This window comes from Nothobranchius furzeri, chromosome 3 (assembly GCF_043380555.1).
Source record: "Nothobranchius furzeri strain GRZ-AD chromosome 3, NfurGRZ-RIMD1, whole genome shotgun sequence".
Taxonomy (NCBI): domain Eukaryota; kingdom Metazoa; phylum Chordata; class Actinopteri; order Cyprinodontiformes; family Nothobranchiidae; genus Nothobranchius; species Nothobranchius furzeri.
Genome location: NC_091743.1, coordinates 78,150,154 through 78,171,010, shown reverse-complemented (window position 1 = coordinate 78,171,010; position 20,857 = coordinate 78,150,154). Strand labels below are relative to the sequence as shown.

General features: G+C 45.1%; 1 protein-coding gene across 1 annotated transcript; it reads right to left on the bottom strand.

Annotated features, from left to right (window-relative positions):
• Positions 1-1,510: 1,510 nt before the first annotated feature.
• uqcc1 (ubiquinol-cytochrome c reductase complex assembly factor 1) lies at positions 1,511-20,465 on the bottom strand. The gene is made up of 9 exons (XM_054733259.2): positions 20,249-20,465; positions 19,670-19,768; positions 17,545-17,652; positions 16,424-16,496; positions 14,782-14,839; positions 14,420-14,528; positions 7,010-7,087; positions 2,226-2,339; positions 1,511-1,993 (listed from the first exon to the last, which is right to left on the bottom strand). The coding sequence occupies exons 1-9, from the start codon at positions 20,321-20,323 to the stop codon at positions 1,859-1,861; spliced, it is 849 nt and encodes a 282-aa protein (XP_054589234.2). The 5' UTR covers positions 20,324-20,465; the 3' UTR covers positions 1,511-1,858.
• Positions 20,466-20,857: the final 392 nt, after the last annotated feature.

Genomic DNA, 20,857 nt, shown 5'->3' with positions numbered 1-20,857 from the left:
AAACTTAAATTTGTTTTTTTCTTTACAAATACATTTAGTTTCCCATTGGAAGGAAAAAAGCACCTTGTGAAAGCAACGTTTTCATCCGTTTTGGACCACGGAGACCTGTTGTACATGAATGCTTCTGTCCAATGTCCTCACAAGACTGATCTGTGCATCACGCTGTTCTGAGGTTTATTACGAACAGCAGGACTTTGACCATCACTGTGAACTGTACACTCGAGCAGGGTGGCACTACTTACCCACCCAGGAGGCTAAGTCACTGGTACATTTTTATTTACAAGGCTATGCTTGGTCTACTGCCCTCCTGTATCTGCAATTTAATCACATGGAGGAGTTCTGGATCTTACGTCTGCGCTCTAATGATCATTTAATGCCGGAGGTCCTGCTTGTGCGTACAAATCTGGGAGGAAAAGCGTTTGTTTGCTCAGTCAGCTCCTGCTACATGGAACAAGCTTCAAAACGACTGCATTCGTTTCACTATATGCTTCCAAGTCCAGAGTCTTGTAATTGTTTTGCTGCCGCTTGGCCAGGACTCCCTTGTAAAAGAGGCTTTAATCTAAATGGGACCATTCCTGGTTAAATAAAAAGGTGCTTCTGGGTCCACAGTTCTCAAGGTTTTATTCAGAGTTTGGCTGTTTCTGTTTTCACTCAGTAACAGAACATACAGGGGTGTCAAACAGTCCTCGAGGGCCTGGTATCCTGCATCTTTTTGTTGTTTCTCTGTTGATTCACCTGTGCAGGAGCTCATCAGGCTCTCCAGAAGCCTGGTAATCACCTGCTGATTGAAATCAGGTGTGTTGAAACAGGGAAACACTAAGGCCCTGTCCACACGTAGCCGGGGATCTGCCAAAACGTAGATATTTTTCTACGTTTTGGCCTGTCATCCACACGAAAACGGAGTTTTTTCACACGAAAACGGATCTTTTAAAAAACTCCGGCCAAAGTGGAGATCTGCATTTTCTCCGTTTTGGGTGTCTGCGTGTGGACGGACAAAACCGGAGTTTTAAGGTCCGCAACGTCACTTTCCACGACAAAAAAATGCTGACATCACGTGTGCGACCTGTGTTTACACTAGCCGGCATCATGGAAGCCCTCAGAGCTGCGCTCTGTCACTACCCGATCCATCAATTGTCCAAGCGCTTTTTTGCTTGTTTGTTTTTGCAAGCGGAATTACTGCTCCTTGCGGAAGACCACAGACGAAGGACGAGGTTAAGAATGGGGGAAGTACTGCCGCCTACAGGTCTGGCATGTCCTTAACAACGCATTTATCCGGGTACGTGTGGACAGAGTTTTTTTTTAAAACGAGGTGGTGTGGATGCAAGTTTTTGGAGGGGCGGATATTCGTTTTTAAAAACCCCGGCTACGTGTGGACTAGGCCTAAGACATATGTGCCCAGAAAACCTCACCAGAAGGCGTCCTGACTTGATGTCCAGGCCACCTCTACTGGCTCCTCCAAAAATGAGTTCATTTAACAAAAACTATAAAAAGTCAGACTGAAGCCACTGGATTTATTCACAAAACTTTACTGATGTGTTTTTGGTGACAGTGACAGAGTCTGAGTGTTCACAGACTGTTCAGGTCTGAGAGCATCAACAGAAGAGAGTAGAAGGTAAACAGAGATTCTAAAAATATTTTATAAATACAAAACAGCACTCAGGACACAATAGAAATAGTTCATGTGTTTGTGATAACGTGGAGCTGCTCTGAAACCTGACAGGACAATAGAGGAGATTTCCAGAGTGTCTGGGTCAGGTCAAAGGTTGACGCGTGTCATGGCTTAGAGAGCAGAGGAACGCTACAGACCAGTTTAAGTCCCACAGGAACAGAAAGTGTTACAAAGAGGAGGAGTTAAGGCTCACAAGCCGGTGTCGTTGTACGTTGGGCTGACCACCTTCAGGATGCTCTGAGCGTTCTCCTCCAGCAGAGGGCGCCATTTCACCTCTCCTGTTAGCAGCAGGTCCTCTCCATCCAGAGCGTCAATGAACTGCATCTGCAGGCAGCAGGAGGAGGCGTTTACAGTCGGCTACACCCAGATCTACACCCTAACCCTACAAGTTACAAAAATGAGTAGCTGAACAATAAAAGGGCCAGAAGTCGTTAGTTCTGGTTGTTTACGATGAATTGGTATCTGCAGGTCAGAGCTGTACAAGAATCACAAATTGGTATCGAGGTAACAGACGGATCCATTAAAGTCGTGTTAACACGTTAACACCTGATCCCACCTGTTTTCGTACGTATTCCACCATGAGCTCCAGCTGTCGGGGGTCTTCACACTGACGGCTGAACAGGTTTCTCCACAGAGCTGCAGCCAGAACGCAGTCATCAGACAGGATCCCCTGAAGGAACAGAACATTCATTCATTCATCTCCTATAAACAGGCCTGCTTCTGTGATTAAAACCTGTTGTATCCAGATCACTCACTCACTCACTCACTCACTCACTCACTCACTCAAACTAAGTGTCACACGTGCACTTTATTCTATAATCTATGTGAAATAACCTAAACTCCATAAGTGGTACCTATGGGTGGGCCGTGGGGTTTATGGCCTCTCCCAATGCTTCAACATATTTCCTGGTGTTGACCCTGTTGCTACAGGCATCCAACAAGGCAGCAATAGACATACATTTTGGTACGGGTGAATATTATTCACCAAAGCTCAGTAAATGATGCACATAAGTCCACTAGGCAGAACATGCAGCACGGGAAGGGAAACATGACTGTAATCTCACAGCATTCCCTCATATCAGCCAGTAGGGAAAGATACGTTTCTGCAGGCCTGGTTATGGGGGAGGGGTTTGGCTGCTCGCTGAAACACTAACGAACACCCCCCAAAAATGAAAAACCCCTAAGCCAAATGCAGAGATTAGGGCAGCACATTAACCCAGAGAGAAAACAACTTGACTGATTTAGTGGCTGCTTGTACATTTACGTCGGTATAAAGCAGGGGTCTTCAACTAAATTTGTTCAAGGGCCGGAGTTTTTCCCAGCAGACACCGTGAGGGCCAGATTCTCTTCTAAATGACAAGTATTATCTATCCATCCATTGATTCATTTTCTTCCGCTTATCTGGGGTCGGGTCGTGAGGCCCAGACTTCCATCTCCCCAGCCACTTGGGCCAGCTCTTCCGGGGGAATCCCAAGGCGTTCCCTGGCCAGGTGAGAGACATAGGCCTAGTCCACACGTAGCCGGGGTTTTTTAAAAACGAATATCCGCCCCTCCAAAAACTTGCATCCACACCACCGCGTTTAAAAAAAAAACTCTGTCCACACGTACCCGGATAAATGCGTTGTTAAGGACATGCCAGACCTGTAGGCGGCAGTACTTCCCCCGTTCTTAACCTCGTCCTTCGTCTGTGGTCTTCCGTAAGGAGCAGTAATTCCGCTTGCAAAAACAAACAAGCAGAAAGCGCTTGGACAATTGATGGATCGGGTAGTGACAGAGCGCAGCTCTGAGGGCTTCCATGATGCCGGCTAGTGTAAACACAGGTCGCACACGTGATGTCAGCATTTTTTTTGTCGCGGAAAGTGACGTTGCGGACCTTAAAACTCCGGTTTTGTCCGTCCACACGCAGACACCCAAAACGGAGAAAATGCAGATCTTCACTTTGGCCGGAGTTTTTAAAAAGATCCGTTTTCGTGTGAAAAAACTCAGTTTTCGTGTGGATGACAGGCCAAAACGTAGAAAAATATCTACGTTTTGGCAGATCCCCGGCTACGTGTGGACAGGGCCATAGTTCCTCCAGGGTGTCCTGCGTCTACCTTTAGGTCTCCTCTCAATTGGACGTGCCCGGAAAACCTTACCAGGGAGGTCTCCAGGAGGCATCCTGACCAGAAGCCCGAGCCACCTCAACTGGCTCCTCTCAACGTGGAGCAGCAGCAGCAAATCTACTCCGAGCCCCTCCCGGATGACCGAGCTTCTCACCCTATCTCTAAGGGAGAGCCCAGCCACCCTGCAGAGAAAACTCATTTCCGCCGATCTCGTTCTTTCAGTCACTACCCAAAGCTCGTGACCATAGGTGAGGGTAGGAACGTAGATCGACCGGTAAATCGAGAGCTTTGCCTTCTGACTCAGCTCTCTCTTCACCACGACAGACCGGTACAACGCCCGCATCACTGCAGATGCAGCACCAATCCTCCTATCGATCTCACGCTCCAGCTTTCCCTCACTCGTCAACAAGACCCCGAGATACTTAAACTTCTCCACTTGGGGCAGGACCTCGTTCCTGACCTGGAGAAGGCATTCTACCCTTTTCAGAATCAAGACCATGGTTCCAGATTTAGAGCTGATTCTCAACTCAGTTGCTTTACACTTGGCTGTGAACTGCTCCAGCGAAAGCCAGAGGTCAGGTTCTGATGAAGCCAACAGGACCACATTATCTGCAAAAAGCAGAGGCCTGATCCTCAGGCCACCAAAACAGATTCATCAACACCATGGCTGCTCCTAGAAATCCTGTCCATAAAAGTTATGAACAGAATCGGTGACAAAGGGAGCCTTGGTGGAGTCCAACTCTCACCGGGAATGAGCCCGACTTACTGCCGGCAATATGGACCAAGCTTTGACACTGGTCATACAGGGACCTAACAGCTCCTATCAGAGGGCCTGGTACCCCATACTCCCGGAGTAAGCCCCACAGGGCCCCCCGAGGGACGCGGTCGAACGCCTTCTCCAAATCCACCAAACACATGTAAATTGGTTGAGCGAACTCCCAGGCAGCCTGCAGGATCCCCTAAGGGTATAGAGATGGTCCAGTGACTCAATGTCTCCCGCCTCCCCGGAACATTTTGGAAGTTCTGTTGGAAGTGGGAATTGGATCCTGATAGGAGACTCTGTCAGACATTCCTAGCAGACCATCAGAACACATTTGGGCCTGGCAGCTCTTACCAGCATCCTTCCCCACCATCGAAGCCAATTCACCACCAGGTAGTGGTCAGTTGACAGCTCAAATTCAGATCAGGGGGCCGTTCCTCCCAATCACACCTCTCCAGGATTCACGGTTGCCCACGGTAAACCCGAATGTACAGGCACCAAGATGAGGGGCAACAAATATATCCACCCCTGCTTGGTGCCTCTCAGTGGGAGCAACTCCAGAGTGGTAGAGTGTCCAACCCCTCTCAAGGGAATTGGTTCTGGAGCCAGCGCCATACGTTGAGGTGTGTCCGACTATATCTAGACATAACCTCTCAACCTCACACACCAACTCTGGCTCCTTCCCCACCAGAGAGGTGACATTCCATGTGCCAAGAGTCAGCTTCTGTAGCTGAGGATTAGACCACCAAGGGCCCCGCCTTTGGTTACCACCCATCACACACACTGCACCCGACCCCTTTGGCCCCTCCATGACCCTATCCTTTGGATGTTATTGCTCAGTTGAACTTAAAGACAAAGACCCAGGTTAGAATCCTTGGTGTTATTATTGACTCAGACCTGAGCTTCTCTGGACATATTAAGGCTATACCTAAATCAGCGTTTTATCACCATCATCTAACATCAAGAGTCAGAGGTCTCATGTCCAGACCAGACTAAGAGAAACTTATTCATGCTTTTATTTCTAGTCGTCTGGACTATTGCAATGGTCTCCTAACTGGTCTTCCAAAAAAAAGCTGTGAAACAACTGCAGCTTGTTCAGAATGCTGCTGTTAAGAGTCTTAACAAGAACTAAGAGAACGGGGCACATCACTCCTGTTCTTAGATCCCTACATTGGTTACCAGTAAACTACAGAATAGATTTTAAAGTGCTCCCACTAGTTTATGAATAACTCAATGGCATGGGACCAGAATACATGTCCCATCTCATTCCTGTATATACACCCAATATGGCTCTGAGATCCCTTGGAAACAATCAGCTGGTAGAACCTCGGGTCAGAACAAAACATGGTGGAGATGCATTTAGTTACTATGCTGCACACATATGGAATCAGCTTCCCCATGACCTCAGATGTGTCCCAACTCTAGTGTTGTTTAAAACAAAACTAAAAACCCTAATGTACTCATCAGCCTTTACATGAATTGTTTCTTATGCTGCATCGTCTCCTCTGCAATCTGTGATGTAATTGCTCAATCTTAATTCGGTCTTTTCCTTTTAGCTCTAAATTATAATTGAATCTGTGTATATTTTAATTAGTGTTCTCGTGTTTGTTTTTGTGTCATTTCATGCTAACTGTAGAGCACGTTGAATTGCATGAGTTTGAAATGTGCTCCATAAATAAAGCTGCCTTGCCTTGCCTCCCACAAATGGTGAGCCCATGGGAAGGGGGACCCACGTTTCCTCTTTGGGCTGTGCCCGGCCGGGCTCCATGGGTGAAAGACTGGCCACCAGGCTCTCGCCAACATGCCCCACCTCCAGAGGGGGGACCCGGTGACCCACGTCCGTGCAAGGGAACACAGTTTCCATTTATGTTTTTCTTCATAAGAGGTCTTTAGGCTGCTCTTTGTCTGATCCCTCATCTAGGACCTGTTTGCCATGGGTGATCCTACCAGAGGCATAAAGCTCAGACAACATAGCTCCTAGGATCATTGGGACACTCAAACCCCTCCACCACAGTGAGGTGGCAGCCCAGGGAGGGGCAAGGTCAAGTAATAATGGATCTTAATTCATTAATATTAAAAAGGGCTTTGTTTTCCATCTAAACTATTCCATTTTAGTTTTAGTTGTGTTTGGAGAACGTAAACAATTACTGATATTTGAGACACAAATTTTGCTGCTAAACTTCAAAGTTCTTCAATTGAGGGGGGCATTGGGGTCCAAAGAGTTGGGGGCCAGGTGGAAAGGTCTGGTGAGTCAGATGTGGCATGCGATCCACCAGTTGAGTTTCACTGGTACAAACATTGCTGGGTCATCTCTGAAATTCTATCAATATTTAAAAAATACTAATATTTTGCACAGAAAACATTTCTGGCCACACACTCCTGATGTTTACACAGAGCCATTTTAGCCATCACAGGTGGAAAACCTTGGGTCATGGAGCAGCAGCACCATGAAACCATCTGATCTACTGGAGCACTGACCTCATCATATCCAAATATGGCACCATAGAACGTCTCCGTCATGGCTTTCATGGCTTCCTTCCTCTGAACGGCATCGATCTGCAACACAAACACCAGGAGAGAGAGAGAAGATCAGCTGAGACCGACACACACCTGATTGGGTGACTGGGGGAATCTGGACCAAGCACAGAGGGGAGACAAGGAATGCATAGAAAACCAGTTTGTTATTAGTCCACCTGATTGGGTGCTGTAGGAGGAGATATTACAGGGCGTTACAAACGTCCAGTTGGGGCCATGTGTGGATAAACTAATAATAACAGACCTGCCAAACTTGTCAACAGTTTTTTGAGTACCACATGCGGGGCGGTTTTTTGCACATTTGTGCAACTCTGTTGCTTTCTACGCAGTAATGTCCACATTCACCGGCTGGAAACATCTTCATGAATAGTCTCAAGTATCATGTATTTTAATATTAAAGAGTAAAACTCAAAAGTTGCAGTAGCTTCCCTTATACAACATGTGTGTGTAGGGTTATCTACATACTAGAATCAACACTGTTTGCTATCAGTTGTAGATTCTGAGAATGACCAGGCAAATTAGCACATGAAGCTTATATCATGTATCCAGGACACTTATTTAATCGATATAAATTCATACACCAACCTACTTGGTCTACTTTTAATCCAAAGATTAATGTTTAATTTAAGATAATTAAATTTAATAGCAAAAGTTTATTTCTGAATCAGAAGTTAGGAATCTTTGCTTTTTCAATAACCAGAAATATTTATACCTTTCTGTGTTTCAATTCAAAGAATGAGCCAAGTTTAAAAATGAAGAATTTATTACTAACAATTTTTAACTTGACAATTTGGAACCACAATTTAAATGACAATAAAAAATGACAATTTTTAACAGCTTTGATATTAAACTTGTTTTAAAAGGCAAACCTGTGGCTGGATGAAAGCTAAATGGGACATACGAGTTTGGATGCGTGAATGAATTTCTCAGAAGGTTTCTTTCAGAGAGAGGAACGTGTTCTGGGTTGGAAGTGATGGTTTTGCAGCTAACTGTTGTTTACTTAGAGAAAACAGCATCAAACACAATCTGTCAGAATGTCTACCTCACCCAGTATAGAAGACCCCCTTTTAGGATCCGAAGTGTCAGGTGGAGATGGTTTCCTCCAGGCACGAGGTTGGTAGAAAAACCTCTGGCACGACCAAATCGGTCCTGAGATGTCTCCTTGGGTCACTCGACTGGTGGAACTATTTGCGTCTCAAGTCTATAACTCTGAAGGAGTTTTTGAGTCAGCTGACTACAGTTACGTTTATTCGTAGCTATTCTTATCGGCGTGACAGAACAGCAGGTGGAGGCTTCAGGACGGCCGTTCCCTTATCCTCAGAGGTTGGTTCACAAACTGGAGTGAAAGCTGCTGGAAGTTAGTTTAACAAAGTCCTCAGAACACGCCCACTCTCAGAGCAAGAAAGCTTTGGTCATGAGTCAAGACACGTGATGGCAGTTACCCTTACTCTGCATCAGTTCTGTGTTAGATGGATAAGTGGAATTTGACCTTCTGGTTTGCTGAACACACATTACTGATCATCAACCATAATCATAATTATACCCAAAGCATAATAATTCATTTCAGTAATTAAAATACATTCATACTGAACCAAGTGATTATTTATGATGATTATAATAAACAGTAATAAAGTCAAAGAGTTTATTAATATTATCATTTAGATTATTGTCGTGAACTTGAAGTGTCCTTCTTCTGGGACGGAACAACAGCAGATAAAGGATGATATTCTTTAGACATCATAGCTCCTGGGTTAATCTGTGGAACTAAAAGTTACGGTCTGACCCAGCTGGGAAAATGTGACCTTTGTCACAAATTAGAGGACCTTCATGATGCTACATGTGCGTTTACAAGTTATTTGCATAGAATTATTTCAATACTTAATCAAAATAATAAAAAGTATTTTATGATTGTATTATGCAACAGGTGGTTGTGTTTTCAAGAATGTAATATTAAACTGGCCTAAAGCACATGTGCACACACCACCGGGGCTAATTTATACATTACTTGCAGCTCCCTGGTGGCTGACGTCCTCATCATAACTGCAGAATAAGCTAAATGCAAGGTGAGGTAGTTTAGAGGGTCACAAGCATGGCCGCCATTTTTAAATTTGATTTTTTTTCTCAAAATTTGCCAAAATATTTTATTTATTCTTTCTTCTTGTTGTCTTTTATACATTTGTTGTTGTTTGTTTTGTACAAAGCTGAGTTGGTTCCCTTTCTAGTTTCTAATGTGAAAAGTTTAATTCCAGCTAATTTTTCCACTTCCTGCACCTTTAATCTTCTCTAATTATAAAATGCTTTATTTCAGGGGTGACCGAACGTAGCCTACTGTTTATTAACCTGTAGGACTGAAAAACATGTTTTTAACATGTTAATCCAAACTCACAGTACAGGACAGAAGAGAGACGTTCACTAATCTACCAAAGGTTTCACATTTACCATCAGTCTTTTATGGACTTTACTGTTACTGTACAATAATCTAGTCCAGGTTTGAAGAGTTTAGTGTTGTAGTTTTGAGCTTGACCAGATCTAAGGTGGACCAGACCTAAGGTGGATTAGTTCTAAGGTGGAGATATAACGTGGATTAGATCTAAGGCGGACCAGATCTAAGGTGGACCAGATCTAAGGCAGACCAGACCTATGGTGGACCAGACCTATGGTGGACCAGACCTATGGTGGACCAGATCTAAGGTGGACCAGATATAAGGTGTATTAGATCAAAGGTGGACCAGATCTAAGGTGGATTAGATCTAAGGTGGACCAGATCTAAGGTGGACCAGACCTAAGGTGGATTAGATCTAAGATGGACCAGATCTAAGGTGGATTAGATCTAAGATGGACCAGATCTAAGGTGTATTAGATCTAAGATGGACCAGATCTAAGGTGGATTAGATCAAAGGTGGACCAGATCTAAGGTGGATTAGATCAAAGGTGGACCAGATCTAAGGTGGATTATATCTAAAGTGGACCAGATCTAAGGCAGACCAGACCTATGGTGGACCAGATCTAAGGTGTATTAGATCAAAGGTGGACCAGATCTAAGGTGGATTAGTTCTAAGGTGGACCAGACCTAAGGTGGATTAGATCTAAGATGGACCAGATCTAAGGTGTATTAGATCAAAGGTGGACCAGATCTAAGGTGGATTAGATCTAAGATGGACCAGATCTAAGGTGTATTAGATCAAAGGTGGACCAGATCTAAGGTGGTTTAGATCTAAGGTGGTTTAGATCTAAGGTGGACCAGATCTAAGGCGGATTAGATCTAAGGCGGATTAGATCTAAGATGGACCAGATCTAAGGTGTATTAGATCAAAGGTGGACCAGATCTAAGGTGGATTAGATCTAAGATGGACCAGATCTAAGGTGTATTAGATCAAAGGTGGACCAGATCTAAGGTGGTTTAGATCTAAGGTGGTTTAGATCTAAGGTGGACCAGATCTAAGGTGGACCAGATCTAAGGCGGATTAGATCTAAGATGGACCAGATCTAAGGTGTATTAGATCAAAGGTGGACCAGATCTAAGGTGGTTTAGATCTAAGGTGGTTTAGATCTAAGGTGGACCAGATCTAAGGTGGACCAGATCTAAGGTGTATTAGATCAAAGGTGGACCAGATCTAAGGTGGATTAGATCTAAGATGGACCAGATCTAAGGTGTATTAGATCAAAGGTGGACCAGATCTAAGGTGGTTTAGATCTAAGGTGGTTTAGATCTAAGGTGGACCAGATCTAAGGCGGATTAGATCTAAGGCGGATTAGATCTAAGGCGGATTAGATCTAAGGTGGTTTAGATCTAAGGTGGTTTAGATCTAAGGTGGACCAGATCTAAGGTGGTTTAGATCTAAGGTGGTTTAGATCTAAGGTGGACCAGATGGACCAGATCTAAGGTGGACCAGAGCTTAGCTGGACCAGAGCTAAGGTGGACCAGATCTTAGCCAGACCAGAGCTAAGGTGGACCAGATCTTAGCCAGACCAGAGCTAAGGTGGACCAGATCTTAGCCGGACAAGATCTAAGGTGGACCAGAGCTTAGCTGGACCAGAGCTAAGGTGGACCAGATCTTAGCCAGACCAGAGCTAAGGTGGACCAGATCTTAGCTGGACCAGATCTAAGGTGGACCAGACAAAAATAAACAATAATGAACAAAATGAAAAACAAATGGGACACAACAACAATAAAACAAGATCAAGCTATCTCTGCATCAACTTGATGAAGAAATTTATAATCCTAAAGTGGATTAGATCTAAGGTGGACCAGATCTAAGGTGGATTAGTTCTAAGGTGGACCAGACCTAAGGTGGATTAGATCTAAGATGGACCAGATCTAAGGTGTATTAGATCAAAGGTGGACCAGATCTAAGGTGGATTAGATCTAAGATGGACCAGATCTAAGGTGTATTAGATCAAAGGTGGACCAGATCTAAGGTGGTTTAGATCTAAGGTGGTTTAGATCTAAGGTGGACCAGATCTAAGGCGGATTAGATCTAAGGCGGATTAGATCTAAGATGGACCAGATCTAAGGTGTATTAGATCAAAGGTGGACCAGATCTAAGGTGGATTAGATCTAAGATGGACCAGATCTAAGGTGTATTAGATCAAAGGTGGACCAGATCTAAGGTGGTTTAGATCTAAGGTGGTTTAGATCTAAGGTGGACCAGATCTAAGGTGGACCAGATCTAAGGCGGATTAGATCTAAGATGGACCAGATCTAAGGTGTATTAGATCAAAGGTGGACCAGATCTAAGGTGGTTTAGATCTAAGGTGGTTTAGATCTAAGGTGGACCAGATCTAAGGTGGACCAGATCTAAGGTGTATTAGATCAAAGGTGGACCAGATCTAAGGTGGATTAGATCTAAGATGGACCAGATCTAAGGTGTATTAGATCAAAGGTGGACCAGATCTAAGGTGGTTTAGATCTAAGGTGGTTTAGATCTAAGGTGGACCAGATCTAAGGCGGATTAGATCTAAGGCGGATTAGATCTAAGGCGGATTAGATCTAAGGTGGTTTAGATCTAAGGTGGTTTAGATCTAAGGTGGACCAGATCTAAGGTGGTTTAGATCTAAGGTGGTTTAGATCTAAGGTGGACCAGATGGACCAGATCTAAGGTGGACCAGAGCTTAGCTGGACCAGAGCTAAGGTGGACCAGATCTTAGCCAGACCAGAGCTAAGGTGGACCAGATCTTAGCCAGACCAGAGCTAAGGTGGACCAGATCTTAGCCGGACAAGATCTAAGGTGGACCAGAGCTTAGCTGGACCAGAGCTAAGGTGGACCAGATCTTAGCCAGACCAGAGCTAAGGTGGACCAGATCTTAGCTGGACCAGATCTAAGGTGGACCAGACAAAAATAAACAATAATGAACAAAATGAAAAACAAATGGGACACAACAACAATAAAACAAGATCAAGCTATCTCTGCATCAACTTGATGAAGAAATTTATAATCCTAAAGTGGATTAGATCTAAGGTGGACCAGATCTAAGGTGATTTAGATCTAAGGTGCTCTTCTATCTCTGCTCTCCTCTGTGTCTGGTTTGATGATGTCACTTTTGTGAAGCGCATTTGTAGTCCTGGACTTATTTTCACACAAAACCTAAAGTAACATTTCCCCCGTTTGAAAATAAGCGCGTTCTTAAATGTTCTTTAAATGCACGGACATCATATGTGAAATCCATGACTCATAACAAGCAGAATTACAAAATAGTGTTTTTATTGATTTGCATTCATTTTTGTGTTCTTCCAGGGACCCATGGTCCGGAAGAAGATGGGCGTGACTTAGGCACCCTATAGGTTAGGAAGAATTGTTTTTCTCCGCTTTTCTACGATAATTGGCTTAAACTTCTTCACCACGCTGCTGAGTCATGCACATTTGGTACAGAACTCACGTGTCTGCAGCTTTTTGAGTAGTTTAGAGGGGTTTGTCGTACCAGCTTACTTAGATGCCAAATAGCGTACTTGTTACACAAAATGCGTACAAGTCTGTAATAATATTTCTGATGCAGAAACAAGCCAGACGATTAATTTTGTCAGGTGGGTTGAGCAGAGGTCACGGATCCTGAAGTGGAAGACGTTTGCTCGAGAACAAACATGTTTCTCCTTGGCTGGTTATTTTTCAGCCGGAGTAAAGGCCGACTGATCTCTAATCCACCAAAGAGCCGAGCCGGTGCTGCGGGACAAAGGCGGGTTTGTAGAAATCAGCGCGTGAATCAAAGCGAACGTTCAGTTTGTTTGCTTTTGGGTTTTCCTGCTCTTCATCACAATTAAAATGAAACCTAAGAGTGAGTCCAATCACTGCTGCTGCTTGTATAAATACTGTAGCTCAAACACAAACATGCAGGTGTAGGAGCGGCGGAAAACCCGGATCTGAGCAGGACAGAGCTGTCGGGTTCTGCTGCTGCTGCTTAAAACAGAACTCTTGGTTTATTCAGGTTGGTTTCATGCAGCAGGAAAACAAAACTATTAAAGGTTTAATTAAAGCTGAAAGCAGAATGGAATGCAGCCCACGTTTACAAGATTGGTCAGATATCAGGTAGAAGACCCCTGCTATGGGGGCGGGCTCCTCCTCCCCTTGAACATCGTTACCGGTATCTAATACTGATGCTACACACTAACACAGAAACACTTATCGCATCTCAGACTCCCGTGTTGTACTTTTGTAACCTTCATTTATATTCGATCCTCCTGACTTCTACATAATTGTTATGAAGCAGCTTTTCTTCTCCTCCTGCAACACACGTCCTGCCGTTCATGACCAGGGTGTTTCTGGGAGCCGACGCCAGACTCCAGCGTTTCCTGGAGCTGCTCCACTGACGGAGAATAAGACTGACTCTGTAGCCACGGCGACCGCAGTCTGCCCCCCTCTCTGGGGATCTGGCTGCACTTCCTGCTGATTCTGACGTAAAAGTCTGAACAAACAGACCCCATGTCCTTCTGCAGTGGCCCGGTTTAAACTTCAGGGCCGTTGCTAAAATAACGGATCTTTATTTGAGAAAACGAGGTTCTGCTGCTCAGGTCGGTGCCACAGGGCCTATCAGGAGCTGTAACACAACTCAGCTGTTGTCAAACATCAAACCGGCTGCTGGTCGCCGCTCTGACCCGTTACAGAGTTCACGCTTTAATCGGCTCGCTCCGGCAGCGACTCGTCAAATGTTTGCTGCCAGGATTTTCAAACAAAATCTTTATTTTTGGTCATTTTTGTTGAAAAGAAGAAACATGTGGAGGCTGGCCAAGCTGATGACTATTAAATATGAAGGTCTGCTTTAGGCTAGGGGTTCAGGTTCCACCCCTGGAGAAGACTGGACCAAAACGGGTCAGAACCAGTAAACAGGTGCAGCAGACGGTTCTGTGGGTTTAGGACTCACCCCCATGATTTTACTCCTCTGGTCGACGTCCTCCCACATGGAGTGGACGATGTAATGACACATGAACTTCCCCTCTCTGCCCTCCTGACGCATTCGGACCAAACACATCCTAACAGAACCAGAACAACAAACATTGAGACCCAAATAACCACACAAAGTCCTGGTTTCTTTGGGGTTTTTGGTTTCATTTCATAAACACGAGGAATCAAAGTCCTGAAATTTCAGGTTCCATTCTCTGTAAATGATTCTAGTTCAGATGGTTTTAATCCAAACCACAACACAGACAGAATGCTCCTAACTCAAGGGATGAGCTGGAGTAAAACATCAAACAGGTGTGGTTCGGATCGGTTTGTGCGACTTACCAAACGTGAAGCTGTGCAATCAGGAACCAGGAGTTCAGAGTGTCTGGGAGCGAGCATTCTGGAGACAAACACAGACAGTCAGACCCATCAGACACCACAGCAGCATGCTGCTAGTCCTCAGGCCGCGTGTACCATAATAACTTGGTCCTTCGCCGTGGACAGCAGCGGGATTGCAGATCTTTGACCGCGGTGGACCAGCAGAGCCCGATATCCTCGCTAAGCTTGCCTAGTTATGATTTCATTACCAAGCAGGCCGGTGGGTGCCTCCACTTTGGAGTAGCTCTACCGCGTTTTTCTTGCTGAAAACGCCCAGAAAAACTCAGTTAGCTTCAGGTTAGCATGTAGCTAATGTCCTGCTGATCTCTGACTGTGGAGCATGAGCTGATGTAAAAAGCCACGGCGCCCGGCTACGACCACAGTGGTCCGAGGCTCTGCTTGTAATTTAACAGTCCCAGTCCATATCAGATCTCCACAGGCGACCAGCATGACTACAGCCTCACACAGGAGCCAGTCGGCCGTGTGGAAGGGATACCCCAGTCCCCGGAACCCATCTCAGCTTCTTGAGTTAGCTAAGTTAGCTAGTAGCTACACTGGTTTATTTGTTCCAGCTGTAACAGATCCACCTCTTTTCCCATTTTGACTTGTCTGGGCGTGACGAGACGTGTGAAATGGTCAAAATGGCGGTGGTGGGAACCTCCCATTTGGGAGCAAAACCATATAATTGGAACCCTTGGACATTAAATGTCCAGTATATATGTCGATGGTGTTTCCTAAAACCCACGACAACCTCTGCTGTCTTCTGGGTGTTTAGCACCAGGTTGTTGTGGCTGCACCAGGACACCAGACGTTCCACCTCCTTCTGTAGGCAGACTAATCCCCGTCAGAGACGAGTCTGATGACGGTGGTGTCGTCTGCAAACTTAATAAGCTTGACAGACTCGTGGTTGGAGGTGCAGCTGTTGGTGTACAGGGAGAAGATCAGAGGGGCGAGGACACAGCCCTGAGGAGAACTGGTGCCGATGGTCTACAGGTCCGAGACATTCTTCCCCAGCCTGACCTGCTGCTTCCTGTCTGTCAGGAAGTCAGTGATTCACCTGCAGATGGGTCAGGCGTGTTCATCTGGGACAGTTTGTGTTGAAGGTAGAGCTGGAGTCCACCAACAGGATCCTGGCGTAGATACCCGGGTAGTCCAGATGCTGCAGGATGAAGTGTGGAGCCACGTTGATGGCATCATCTACAGACCTGTTGGCTCTGTAGGCACACAGCAGGGGGTCCGGGAGGGGGCTGTGAGGGTCTACAGGTGGGGGAGAACCAGGTGACTTAATGACTACAGATGTCAGAGACACAGGTCTGTAGTCATCAAGTCCACTGATCCTTGGCTTCTTGGGGACAGGAACTATGGTGGAGATCCTGAAGCAGGCGGGCACATGAGACCCTTCAGTGAGGAGAGTGTTTTCATGTTTGGTCTGTATGAAAAACTCAGTGACCCATCATAATCAGAAACCAGCTATAAACATTTCCTTAGCGTCCCACACTCTCCTTCAGCTCTGAAATGAAGACTTGATGTTTTTCATAACCGACTTAACGACTGGTTTCTACAGCTGAGGTGCATTGTGGGAGATTCATTACAGCGGGGAACTTACTGTCAAAGAACTCGTCATAGTTGATCCTCTCCACACAGCAGGTGTACATGCGCAGCCCTGCAATCTTGATTTTCTGTCATACAAAAACAAGATGGGTAGTAAACCGAGCTGCAGCTTGGGTCAGAGCCACAGTCCTCATGAGTACTGCTGCAGCCTGGTGAACTCTAGTTAAGCTGGGCGTACACTGTGCAACTTTTTCACTGTTTTGAGCCGATTTGCCACTCGTGCGAGAATCCACGAGATCGGGGCGAGTTTTGCGCTGAGCGGTCGTGTAGTGTACAGGGGGCTACGAGAGGCAATTAACACCACGTGACCAGCTACCGATCAGCAATCGTGAGCTCGCACGGACTTCTGGCGTGTTTAATATTTTGCTCGTTCCTTGTGAGGGTATCGCACTGTTGAAGCGGCGCTGCGAGCAGCTGCAACCCAAATAGTACCAGGACCGCTCACGGCACATGCACAATCATGCATCAACACCGCTCGCCCGCTATTTCTCTAATAACACACGTTGTTCATTTTTATTTCTACACGTTTTTTTACTCACAAAGATTGTCAAGAAAGCGTGTTTGTCGTGTTCATGTCAAATTAAACTGATCACAAAACACAGATTTACTTTATTTCGTTTTCCTCATCCAACCCCCATAAATCCCAGTGAGTCCTCCTGCAGCACTCCCGAAGGACAACAGGCAAGACAACACAAAAAAGTCTGACGTGTTGAGTAAAAACTGCTATTTTTAGTATATTTTTAGGTCCGACGTGTTGCTAGCAGACGTACAGTGTGAGCAGTCAGGTCGCATCCGAGAACTGGGTCGTACAGTGTGAGCGCATGACTCGTGAGATCTGCCCTGCGAGGAAGTCGTACAGTTTGAGCTGAAGCTGAGTGCTGCGAGTGAAAAAGTCGCACAGTGTACGCCCGGCTTTAGTTAGATGTTGGTCGTTACCGTGGTGACGGTATGGCCTTACAAAGCAGAATCTAACGCCTAACCTACGGAATTCATGTGAAAGTGTTGCAGCTGGAAGCGAGAGGGAACATTTAGTTCAACAAAAACCTTCAGAGGGAACAAAACGGATAGTTTTCCTTATCCAGCCCTTCCAGGAGCCCCACCCCACCCACCACTCACCCATCTGTTGTATCTGAGTGGCGCTGTGAAGCCCATAGCCTCGATGAGTTTGGTGAAAGCTCCGACTTCCTCCTGCGAGTGCTGAGGCGTCTCTTTCACACTGCAGAACTAAAACACAGATGAAGAGTTTCCTTTTATATGAGACCAAAAAAAGTCTAATTTCTTTTCCCCACAAATAATCCGTGTGGGTCGGAACTAGGTCATGTGACACGATTCCTTCAGGTTGTTGATATTTAAATGGGGCAGCAGCAGCTCAGGAGGCAGAGCGACTTGTAATCAGAGGGTTGTAGGTTCAATCCCGGCTCTGCTGCTGAGTCCACGGGGGGGGGGGGGGGGGGGGGGGGGGGTCTAGGAGGCGCTATATCAAACATAATAGGCCATTTTAAACAAGCTGTACCTAAATATCGGCCCATCCAGATCAAAAGTCTGACCGTTTCCTCGTCTTTGAACCATCACTAAGCACTGATCCATGCTAGCAATAGCGTGTTCCCCCTTTCAGAGTAATCAGCCACCCTATTTGGACAGCCCAAGTCCCGCCCATCTACTTCTGGACCATGTGTTGTTGGAAGAATGAAAAAATAAAAGCAAGTTAATCAGTATTTGTCAGACACGTGACCTGCATGTCAACCACACCCCCTTAGCGCCACTTTAGGTGTATGACTCGCGTTGCTGGGGGAGCTGCAGCTGGAGTTGAAGCAGAAGAAAATTCACAAGGATGGATAAAAAGAACAAGGACAAACACATCCTTACAGAAATAAACCTGTGAAGGAGGCTAGTGCTCGGTATTTTCAGAAATACAATCAATAACGTAGATTCCTACAACCTCAAAGGAAACAAACGGAGATCAGACGTTTCATTGCTGCAGAAAATATAACACTAGAGTAAGCGCAGCACTACTTCAACGTGTTTATAATCACATTGTATAGAAACATGACTCCACTAACACAGGGCTGCACCAGGTTTTAATGAGCTTTGAAAGAAAAGCGTCTGGACTTCTTTGAGTTGCTTGAAGACGTTTCACCTCTCATCCGAGAGGCTTCTTCAGTTCTAAGGTCAAATGGTGGAGAGTCCCAGATTTAAACCCAGTGGGAGTTTCCCCCCGAAGAGGGAACAAAAGACCCCCTGAATAACCAGCTGTACCTGCATCGGTGGAAAGATCTTTCCAAATGTTCTCCTTTCTGCTCCCTGAAGGCAGAGTCATCTTCTGGTGCGGTGTTGCTGTAGCTTTAGTAGAGAGGGAATAATCTCACCATAGGCCAGACCTGTATCCCTGGAGTCTGCTAGTGTGGAGGTGTGTATATAAGGCTAATGACGCTAGCATGCTAGGCGGTGTTAGCTGATTAGTTACCTGCAGTATTACCAGGAGAGGATGTGTGACCGCTGCTGCTGCGGTGATGTTCTCTAGTCCAGAGCGGGTCTACACACGTCATTAACTCTAAGTTATCGTGTATTTTGTGTCCAAAGGCTTTGGTTTATTCGTAACGCTTCCTCCCTTGATGAACTATCTACTTTGCTATTTAGTTACCCTGCCGTCATCCTCTCTTGTAAAGTAAAACCAAACGTTGGAGCCACTTAAGCCTTTTTCCAGGAACAGTCTAAAACAGCTGAGTAGTGGTATTGATAAGGCAAAAGTGGCGAATGATTCCTAGTAATAAGGGATGGACAATATTACGGCCTCAATATCGGTATCGGTCCAATAAATAAAACCAGGCCGATATTAATAACCACCAATACTTTTTCCATCTTGTTTCCATTTGTTTGCCTGTTTCAGAGGGTGAGGGGGGTGATGTGTAATTATTTAGTCATGTGACAGTGAATGTAATCACCTCAGAAGTGTAAATGTAATAATGTATATTCAGCTTTAATAATTTTCATTTCATACAAAATTGCTGATTTTAGAAGTGCTAATGCCGGTATATCGGTATCGGCCATAACAGTGATCTTAACATCGGATATCGGCCCAAAAATTTCATATCAGTGCATCACTACTAGGAACTGAAACAAAGGTTTTCCATTCCCAACCCAAGAATGCACACATCCTGAATTTCACACACTACCTCCCAGGAATTCTGATAGATCCAGGGAATATTTATGATGTGCGCATGGTCTGGCTGCATGTTGTTACCCGTGTGCTGAAGTGCAGAGTCCGATATTGTGCGGAACAGCTGAATCCAGTCAGCTGACAGGCTGCAAAAGCGCTGGGACAAATTTCCTGATTCACCACCTGGAATCAGAGTGGAATGATGCTGTTAAACAGGATAACAGCCAAAGTCAGCTGTTATGAATGTGGAGTTTCTACTAAACCTACATTTTCAGCTGATGCTTAATAAAAGAGAATTAATATGAATAAAAAATGAAACAGTGGATTTCTGATCAGAAATTAAAACTAATTAGTTTACGTTTGATCGTATTTTAAGAATGCCTTTGATTTTTTGCTTTTACTTGATCACAAAAAAGACAGCCAGGCATTCATTATACTAAAGTAAATTATAATAAATATATTTAATAATTAAAACCACGAGCATCGTGGTTATTAACAATAACTTTACAGCAGGTAAAATTAACAATTAGCCAAAGATGAGTTTTAAACCAATCAGCTGACAGCCTCTAGGGTGACTAACCCTGTAAACCGGTCAATTTGGGACTCTGAGCTGTAATTTTTACAGAAACATGCTAGCCAGCCATGCTAACTGTTAGCAGCTACCTTAGCGACTGCGGTGCCGCTTCCCGTCGCTTTAATGAGCCTCCGGGCGACGACCTGCAGCGGCCACCGGTACATGGCTGCTCCGGGTCCCGCTGTCAGAACCACGGAGGAACTCTTCACCGCGGCTACCGGTGGTAAAACCTTCAGGTTCGGTAACACCTGTCCCAGCAATGTCAACGGATACGGTCCCAGAGCGAGTACTGTCCGGGCACAACAAAGCAGAACGAAAACAAGGTTCCGCCTGTTTTATAAACGTCAATGAAAACATTAAAACAACAAGGGAGGATGTATATTGGCATTTGGTATTTTGTTATTACAATTAACAAAAAAAGAAAATAAATACAAACTTCAGGTGAACCCAGAAGAGTCAGACTTATTCACTGCTTTTTCATTCATTTATTTTTCATATGTTTAGCAAACAGATTCACTGTCAGGATAAAAATCTGTTTATTTTTATTTTTACAAATTGTTATTTTAGTTTGGTTGTTGAGCAACAATAAAGCAAGTTAACAAATATATAGAGTTGTGTGTGCGTGTGTGCGTGTGTGTGTGTGTGTGTGTGTGTGTGTGTGTGTGTGTGTGTGTGTGTGTGTGTGTGTGTGTGTGTAT